The sequence below is a fragment of the Prorops nasuta genome, unplaced genomic scaffold (genome assembly GCF_024137725.1).
Source record: "Prorops nasuta isolate Cenicafe-Biocafe unplaced genomic scaffold, Cenicafe_Pnas_1.2 PNAS00002, whole genome shotgun sequence".
NCBI classification, from domain to species: Eukaryota; Metazoa; Arthropoda; class Insecta; order Hymenoptera; family Bethylidae; genus Prorops; species Prorops nasuta.
Genome location: NW_027116799.1, coordinates 3,965,876 through 3,975,021, shown reverse-complemented (window position 1 = coordinate 3,975,021; position 9,146 = coordinate 3,965,876). Strand labels below are relative to the sequence as shown.

At 37.0% G+C, this 9,146-nt stretch overlaps 2 protein-coding genes across 3 annotated transcripts; one reads left to right on the top strand and one right to left on the bottom strand.

The window, feature by feature from the left end:
- Window positions 1–2: 2 nt before the first annotated feature.
- Klp98A (kinesin-like protein 98A) lies at window positions 3–6,633 on the top strand. Of its 2 annotated transcripts, XM_066740386.1 has the most exons (17): window positions 3–144; window positions 682–1,020; window positions 1,088–1,157; window positions 1,259–1,372; window positions 1,456–1,572; window positions 1,639–1,884; window positions 1,978–2,150; window positions 2,224–2,632; window positions 2,709–2,993; window positions 3,057–3,470; window positions 3,540–3,737; window positions 4,080–4,202; window positions 4,328–4,426; window positions 4,503–4,640; window positions 4,708–5,733; window positions 5,807–6,076; window positions 6,150–6,633. In XM_066740386.1, exons 2-17 carry the CDS (start codon window positions 974–976, stop codon window positions 6,393–6,395), a joined length of 3,975 nt encoding a protein of 1,324 aa, XP_066596483.1. In that variant the 5' UTR covers window positions 3–144; window positions 682–973; the 3' UTR covers window positions 6,396–6,633. The 2 variants fall into 2 exon arrangements, with proteins under 2 accessions (XP_066596483.1, XP_066596484.1); XM_066740387.1 differs by lacking the exon at window positions 4,080–4,202.
- On the bottom strand, window positions 6,606–9,146 carry Psn (presenilin). Its single transcript, XM_066740419.1, has 8 exons — window positions 8,675–9,146; window positions 8,365–8,594; window positions 8,079–8,288; window positions 7,783–8,003; window positions 7,405–7,692; window positions 7,044–7,267; window positions 6,816–6,977; window positions 6,606–6,725 (listed from the first exon to the last, which is right to left on the bottom strand). Exons 1-7 carry the CDS (start codon window positions 8,807–8,809, stop codon window positions 6,822–6,824), a joined length of 1,464 nt encoding a protein of 487 aa, XP_066596516.1. The 5' UTR covers window positions 8,810–9,146; the 3' UTR covers window positions 6,606–6,725; window positions 6,816–6,821.

Here is a 9,146-nt window from a genome sequence, read left to right as displayed (position 1 = left end):
AGTAGGAATTTTGGGAATTTTTGGAGTTTCGATGGTGGCTGATGGCCTGGAGTGGCTTCGAAGTGGAACCGGAGATGAAGTTGACAGTTGACAGTTGATACGAAATTCTCATCTGACATAACCCCTCTTGTGAGCCTAGTAAACGTAAGAAAAAATATTTTAACCTGAAAATGTAAATTTGATTTATTTACCACATTATTATTCTTCGTTTAAACCCATCTCCACCTCTTTTATTGCCATTGCAATTCAAATGAATTATGATAATATACGTTTCTTTTATTAGTAGTCATCGTTCATCGCTGCCAGATGAGGGAGGGATCAAGAATGCGAAAAAATTTAATTTCCCCGCCATATTTAAGTAGAATAAAATTCTTTTTGCGCATTTGTAGGAATATTACTTGATACTGTATATTAATACTGCTATTATTATTATTGTTAAGTAATCGTAACTTGTGGTAGGTGTGTAGTAGTGTATACGCACGCGCTAAATTTGTGTGTACAATTTTTTCTTTTTTCCTCACCAATCGGAGATGTCTCTCCCTCTCTCCTGCTCCAGATTTCCAAAGACATTTCATTTGTCTACAGTTGTTATTTAGAAGAGTGTCACTAAACATACTGTGTATTGATAGCGTGCTAGGCCTACTCATAGCTTTATAATTTCTTTTTATGCATAATTCATAGTTCAGTGCTTATTGCTGATGGCTGTCAACCTGTCAACGACAGCCAAGCTGCCAAGTGCCAAGAAAGAAAGTGACGAGTGTAGACTGTAGAAGTGAGAAGAGTGGTCGAAGAGGGGGAAGAACTCATGGGTGGAAGGGGGGATCCATGAGAGGGAGGGAGAACAGCGGAACGGAAGGATAAGAGAAAGAGAAAAGAAGGGTCAAGATACAATAACGGAAGAGCGCTTAGAAGCGAACCAGCAACGATTAGTTTATTACACTCTTGATCGATAACCCATGCGCTCTTGACAAACATGGCATCGGTAAAAGTCGCCGTTCGTGTTCGGCCCTTTAACAGCCGGTAAGACGTCTTTTTGTACTTTATAGATTTTCTTATCTTTATATTTTATTCTTAAATCAATTTGCAGGGAGCAGGCGTTGAATGCCAGGCCGATCATTCAAATGGAAGGAAAAAAGACACGGATTTTTAATACAAAGGTTCCTATTTATTTATATTTGCATCGCGTTTAATCGAGGTGCATTTTCAGCATTCCTTTCTCTTACTCGCCAAATTGCTCATAAAAACACTCGCTTTTCAGGCTCCATCTAGCTGCAGAGATATCGCCGACAGAGATAAATACAAAGATTTTACATTTGACTATTCTTACTGGTCCTTTGATCCAAAGGACAAAAGTTATGCGTCGCAAGAAGAGGTAAATAAATTGAAGCTCTATTTTTCCACTTGCTAAACATTTTTCACTTTTATTCATGAATATAAAAAATCTTGCAAAATTAGGTTTTCCGTGACCTTGGTACGGACGTGATAGATAGTGCCTTCGAGGGTTACAACGCCTGCGTTTTTGCCTATGGGCAAACTGGATCCGGTAAAACCTTCACAATGATGGGGACACCGGTAATTATGGGAGAGATAGGAGCAAGTGTGCAAGAGATGAAAGAACGCAAAAATTTTGCATTGTAGGAAAGCCAGGGATTAATACCGAGAATTTGCAAGCGTCTTTTCGCTCGAATGGCATCGGGGAAGGAGAGTGGAGCGTCATACAGAACCGAAGTTTCCTTTTTGGAGATTCACAATGAGAGAGTGAGAGATTTGTTAAGATTTGATGATACGCAGGTCCACTCGCTGAGAGTCAGAGAGCATCCAAAGCGCGGTCCTTACGTCGAGGATCTATCCAGTCAGCTTGTCTATGATTATTCGGATATACAGGTGAGAATTGTAAAAAATAATACAGTAGGCTGTTTACTATTATTGCTGTTTTGTGAATTTTTATGTTTCCTACATTTCTTCTCATTTTTCCAGGAATGTATGTTAAGAGGCAATACGCACAGAACTACAGCTAGCACAAATATGAATGATGTGAGCAGTAGAAGTCATGCAATATTTACCATAACTTTTGTACAAGCTGGCTTCTCGGATGATAATATGCCATCGGAGACGGTTTCCAAAGTTCATCTGGTTGATTTGGCTGGAAGGTAAAGTGTTTTTTAAAAATATAAAAAAAAAATAGAAAAGAAACAAAACTTATTACTATTTAATATGTTGTAGTGAACGTGCCAACGCAACCGGAGCAACTGGTCAACGATTAAAAGAAGGAGCGCACATAAATAAATCTTTAGTAACATTGGGCTCAGTTATATCAGCATTAGCTGAACTTAGTAGTAATGATGCAGTAGCAGCAATTTCTGTGAAACGAAATTGCTTCATACCTTATCGAGATAGTGTACTTACATGGTTACTGAAAGATTCACTAGGTGGTAATTCAAAAACTATCATGATTGCTGCCATCAGTCCGGCTGATTGTAATTATGGTGAAACCCTCAGTACGCTTAGATATGCCAATCGAGCAAAGAATATAATTAACAAGCCAACGATCAACGAGGATCCGAATGTGAAGTTGATCAGAGAACTGAGAGAGGAAATCGAAAAGCTGAAATCTTTGATCGGCAAGGATTTAGTGAGTTACTTTATTCTATATATAAATATGGGGTTGGACTCCAAATAATTTATCTTATGTTTTAATATAACTGTAGAGTATAGAGAGGCAATCGCAAAAGCTACTGGCGCAAATACAAGAGAAGCAAGAGCAAGAAAAAGTTCTCACCGAGGAGTGGACGGAAAAGTGGAGAGAAACTCAAAAGATTCTTCAGGAGCAAAAAGTTCTTGGACTAAGAAAAAGTGGGGTTGGAGTAGTGCTAGATTCAGAAATGCCTCATTTGGTAGGAATCGACGATGATCTGCTGAGTACCGGCGTGACACTTTATCATCTGAAAGAAGGCAAAACCTTAGTGGGCACTGAAGAGGCCTCCCTACCTCAGGTATAACAAGATTTTTCAGCTTCGTATTTTCAACAATTATATAAATTCCGCTTACAAATGCAGGATATAGTTTTGACCGGTACCGACGTCGAAGCGGAGCACTGCGTATTCCAATTGGAAAATGGAGTTGTCACGCTTCATCCATTATCAGCCCATTGTTGGATCAATACTGCTCAAGTCGATAAGCCAACAAGATTATCGCAAGGTTGCATCATATTGTTAGGAAGGAACAATATGTTTCGTTATAACGATCCAGCAGAAGCTGCCAAATTACGAAGAGAGGGAGGGACAGGGAATGGCAATTTGCAATCAACGGTAGTTAATCTCTCGAGGCTGTCTCTTTTCAGCTGGAGTATTTCTGATTTGCACGCGTCCACTTCTAGTGACAATCTCTTGAACTCAAGTGATGATTTTAAAGCTCTCGAAGAATTGGAAATGCAAAAGGCTGTGCTCGTTAAAGAAAAAGAAAACTTTAAGGTATTTTCTTTTTTATTTCTTTCTTTCACACACAATGTTAATTATTAAAATTGTAATTATTAATCGTAGAAAGAACAAGAAGAACGCGAAGAGAGATGGACAGCACGTAGAGAAGCTTTAGAAGGCGCTCAACGTGAATTAGAAAGAGAATGGGAGACGCAGTGGAGAGAATGGGCTGATGCTGTATCAGCTTTAGAGTCTCGACAACGAGAACTGCGAAATCGTCGTCAGCTTATCGAGCTCGAACGACGGGATGAAATGACTCAAGTCAGTAGCTTTGGTTTTCATCGAGTATCATGTTAATATTTGTATGGTAGTAGTCATATAGTAGTAGTAGTAGTTTTAGTAGTAGTAGTAATAATGGTAATATTAAGGTAGTAACGGTGCATGCCCATTTCCTAGCTACTTTTGGTTGTTAAAACAAAACAAATATCAAGTGTAAGAGACTACTATCAAAAATAACGGGTTATACGCATGCTACATTAATATCTATATGTTGCAAATATTTATTCTAGTGTCATGCAAGCAAATCTTCAAAAGAGTGGGTAGTTTATGGCTTCTTTTATTTAATTTTTATTACTGTATCGGTATGTATGTCTCTGATATCAGGTAGAAAATTTGTGCAGAGATATCGCCTCTCTGCACACAGCAATGCAGTCAAAACAACGTAAATTTCAAGAGTTAACGAGCAGTCATGAATGCTCGAATCAACACCGTCTCATCTGGGAGAAGGTAAGTCCTACGTACGTATATAAAAAAGGTAATATTACGTATTTCTTAACTGTTGCCTTCTTTCCATTTTTTAATATTACATTCTCAATTTTGTTATATCATCTTTAATATTTTTACTTTTTCAGACAGATGACGCAGGTAGTTGTAACTTGTCAGAAATCTGCTCTAAAACGTCTTGCGATGAGAAGTACATGGATGCTATTAGGGAGCTCGTGAATCATCACGTACGTGACCTCAAATAATACTAACAATTGATTATTGTGTCGTTATAATATTATAACAATTGGACTCTTACTGTAGAAAAGGGAACTGGCTGTTTTGGAAAATGAATTGCAGAATAAAGTGAGATCCTTGAATGAGCATCAATCCAAAGTGGATAGGATGGAGGAAGAGCTAATGGAAATTGCAAACAAGCAAAAACATATAATTAATCTAGAAGTAAGTAATAAGTTAAAGAATTAAGAACATTGTTATATATGTAATATATTATGTCTATTAATTTTAGCTTGAAGCACATGGGGTTAAAGAGAAAAAATTTGAACTTGCGAAAAGAACGAGGCAAGAGCTCGAACAGATTCTGCAACGGAAACAAAGCTTGTCGTTAAATTTAAAGAGAACCTTGCCAACGTCGGAAAACGATGGTGACGATGACGCAGCTGATGAATTTCACAGCGATGACGAAACAAAACCTTGTCAAAAGGAATGCAGTCGGAAATTACAAATAGCCACAGACTTAAATCTTATTTCAGTCGATATGCCTAGCTCTATCGATACAACTGAAACCTTTCACACTGCGCCGGCAGATTCTCCACGGCCTCTTTTAATTACATCCTTTTCAGCTATTGAAAACCTTGACAGTACAACTATTCAACCATTGTCCCAACTTTTACTACCCTCTGCGTCTTTCTCTTATAAAAGTGACGCAATAGAGAATGGCGATCGCGTAACAGAGAGCATAAGCGAAAAACAAAGAACCTTTAACACCAGTAACAGTACTGATAGTAATGATATTAGTAGTAGCAAAGGTGACAGCAGTCGTGGTAATAATATTAACGATAAAACTATGTATACAGTGCCTATAAATGTAGAAATGCAAAAATTGAACGAAAGAATTGCACAACAGCGAATGCTAGTTATGGAATGCTTAAAAAATAATATTCCTTCTAAAGATGATTTAAATAAGCAGATAGCTATTCTTCAGGAACTTCAAAAACAACAAATTGAATTAGAAGTAGAGCTTTTGGAAAAAAACTGTTTTAACGGTGGCGGTGATGATGGTGATAACACCTTTCTCCTTTGTGACAACGTTCCTTCAAAGGATATTACTACGGACGCTTGGATGGATCAAGAAAAAAAAGAAGAAATAAGTGAAAAAGATAAAGGAGAAAAAAAAGAAGGAAATGATTTTAGTAGATCACTAGAATTGATTAAAAACTGTGCTTTAAAGGATGTGCAATCTAGTATTAATATAAATAAATCTGAATCTCCAACTGGTATAGTAAATCATGGATATTCGTCTGTTTATTTAACGGTAATTTTAACTCGCTGCCCATCGCGTTTCTAAAACTGTAATATTTTGATTTGTAAATTAAATTTGTTTTCAGAGTCAGAACCAAAACGATCGTCTCGGTAGCCCTTACTCGCTAACAATTGCAAGATCGCTGCCCTCTTTAATCTCAGCTGATACAGATACCGAGCGAGTGATTGGTATGATAGTTAGCATACCGAGATACGTGATTCGTGGAGCTGGTGGATCTAGCCATTACGAATATGAGGTCCGAATAGTTGTGCAAGACGATAGCTGGACTTTACTCCGTAGGTATAGGAGATTTCGTGAATTATATACATCTATGCGTCAAAAATACGGTGGAAAGGTATGGCATCTTATTTAAATTGATTTACAAATCTTTCCATACTTTTAACACATTTATCACGTGTTAAACATAGGTTGCTGCAATACCTTTCCCACCTCGACAAGTCTTTCCTCGCTCCGAAGTAATAGCTCGACATCGTCGAAAAAAGTTGGAGGATTATCTTCGGCAACTTATACGAATCTGCTCTCAATTATCGCAATGCGAACCGCTTTATGCGTACAATGGCAATTTAGGTAATATCAGCAAGCAATCGCTCCTAGAATTCAACTCTTTCTTTCGACGAGGAAATTTTGAGAGTAGTAAATTTGGAACAAGCTGATTCATCAGGATTTTTGTAAATACTTACAGTAATTGAAAGCCGTCGAAAGCCCGAATCGATTTCGTTTCTGATTTCTTAATTGTAGCAGCTTTTTATAATGTGACGATAAAGAGGCACTGATCTTGTTGATATAACACTTTCACATACGCTTAAAAGAAATATTTATTAATTTATGATAATCGAATAAGATGCAAATATAAAAATACATACGTAAATAAATGCTTTTTATTTAATATTATAGCTACTGAAAAATTGTATGAAGTTTAAAATCTTTGTTCCTTTCCTTTCTCCCGCTATGTTACTCTGCCTCCAATTTATGTCAGTCAATCACTACAGAACATAATAAATATCTTTTGCAGAGATGAGCGGAAAGAAGCTTAATAGTTAGATGTATATGTATACTTGATGTAAAGATTATACCTTAAATCAAATAAAAATTTGTTCACTCGCTAAACTATCAGCGAACGGAGCAACAATCACGCGCGTTACACAATAAAAGGTTAGGCCAAATGTTATTGAAATGGGCAATGCCGGTAGAGCTTTTTTAAATATTGCCAAAAGTAATAGCGTCAAGCACAGACCCTGAAATAATTGATAAATTTGTAATTATAAAGCTATATACGAGAAATCATTTTTATAAATACTAACTATTAATATGGAGACGAAGCAGGCTAAAGTTGTATTCCAGTCTCCATAACTGGATGCTTTTCCTACCAATACACTATAAAAGATGAAGTCCCCAAGACCAAGCTTAACACCACGCTCTTCCTCTATTACTGGTACATGAGGAGGTTGTTCTTGTTGCCTTTCATTATCTGTCAGTGAGTTAGCAGCTTCATTTACTTCTCGGGCGCGTCTTGTACTACGATCAGCTGTAATAAGTCTACCGTTAGAAGTTTTATTAAAATGAAAAGTTTTGCTTTACTATTTTCCTGACTTTACTTGAACAAAGTAAAGGGAGGAAGAGAGAAAGAAAAATTAAATTGTGGAATTGACTCCTCATACGAACTGTGCGTTTCCACCCAATCGGATGTAAAACCACCCTCCTCAGTATCACCAGATGCATTGCTATTTTGTCGTTCGTTTGGACCTTGCGACGGAGTAGCCGAACTATCTCCACCAGCAGCATCACTGCTGGCCATTGTTGCTGCCTGAACATATCCTGCATAACTTAATGTAAATGCATAGAGAATTGTGGATGAATAAATCAAAGCAGGAAATATAGATTCATTGCGCTGCTGTGCTATCTCAACCAGTATTCTCAATGGACCTTTTGGAGTTAAAACAGCAAACAGATCTAGGAGTATTGAAAAAGTATTGTGATATAAATACATCATACAAGATAAAACAGTAATTTGAAAATATAAATATTAAAAGTTTTCCTTACCCCAAATACTAATGGCAGCCAGTACTACCCAAGCAGTCCATTCTGGTAAATATTTTATAAAGACAAGTGCCATCAAAGCTGATATTATTATCAAGTATGCCTGCTGCAAATGCAACGGGCCTTGCCAATGAATACATATCATTCCAACCACTCCAAAATTCCACAGTCCAATACCAAATGTTATCAAGTCCATTGGAATATTGTATGCCTTTAATATTTGCCTTAAAGATTTAAAACATTTTTTAAATAGTACTGACTTTACAAGAGCTGTGGTATAATAAATAAGAAATACTTACTCGCCATATAATATGGAGAATAAGAACAGTAAACTTAAAGAGCTCACTATGAGCCATGCATGCAATACTTTATAAAAGCGATACTTATACAAAATGATAAGTACCACAGTCATACATGCGATAATACTCATTAATATCAATGAATTTGCTACAGCCTGCCAGACTTTTATACTAGTAACATTGCTATCCTCATGAAAAGGAGTATACGGCCTGCAATCAGAAATTGAGATATTTTTTGTAACGGATGAAATTTTTACGAAAAGACAGCTAAAAAAGAAAGCCTTACAAGTATATGCCTTTGATTGTATAGAAATTAATAGAGCTAATGGTAGCTACAACAACCAGCATACAAAGAGAAACTGGAACAAATAGTTTAATGACATGGGCTGCACCATATTTCAGCTCTTCTTCTTCTTCCGCATGCCTTGAATTACGCTGATTTCGCGCATTTGCCAAGGGCAAGACGACTGATGTCCCTGGTGTTTCAATATTTACCTCGGGAATATTATTTTCTACCTAAAATAAAAATAGCATAAATCTTAATTGTGTCTAAGAGACAAGTATATGTAAAATTGCCTGTGTAGTTTCTTGCTCACCTCATCATTGGGAAGTTTGGAACGTCTTTTACGTCTCTCACTGTTTAAGCCTAGCTCGCTTATGCGAGATTCAGCTACATGCCCGTCCATCAGATTTGTGTATTCGTTAGCGGAGTCGCAATCACTGTCGGACATTCATTAAATTCTTCAGTGATCGTCACAGAGTAATAACAACAGCATCGACAAATTTTCGCTTTATGTCAATCTGCCTCTTGGTTAGTGTGATTCACTTTGGCTTCTGGCATCAGATGCGAGGTTAAGGTTAAGCCAGAGTAGATTAAAGTACTTGAAGCGATGATGCTGAGTCGATTCCAGATAGAGCCCCGTAAAAACTACCCAGTTACTCACATTACTCTGATAAGCCCTTTGTTATAGAATAAGGACCAGCAGTATTTTAACAACCTTTAAGGAAACTCTAAAGGATTAAATGATATTAAAGGTAAAGACTGCGTTGGCTACTGTGTTCAAGAGT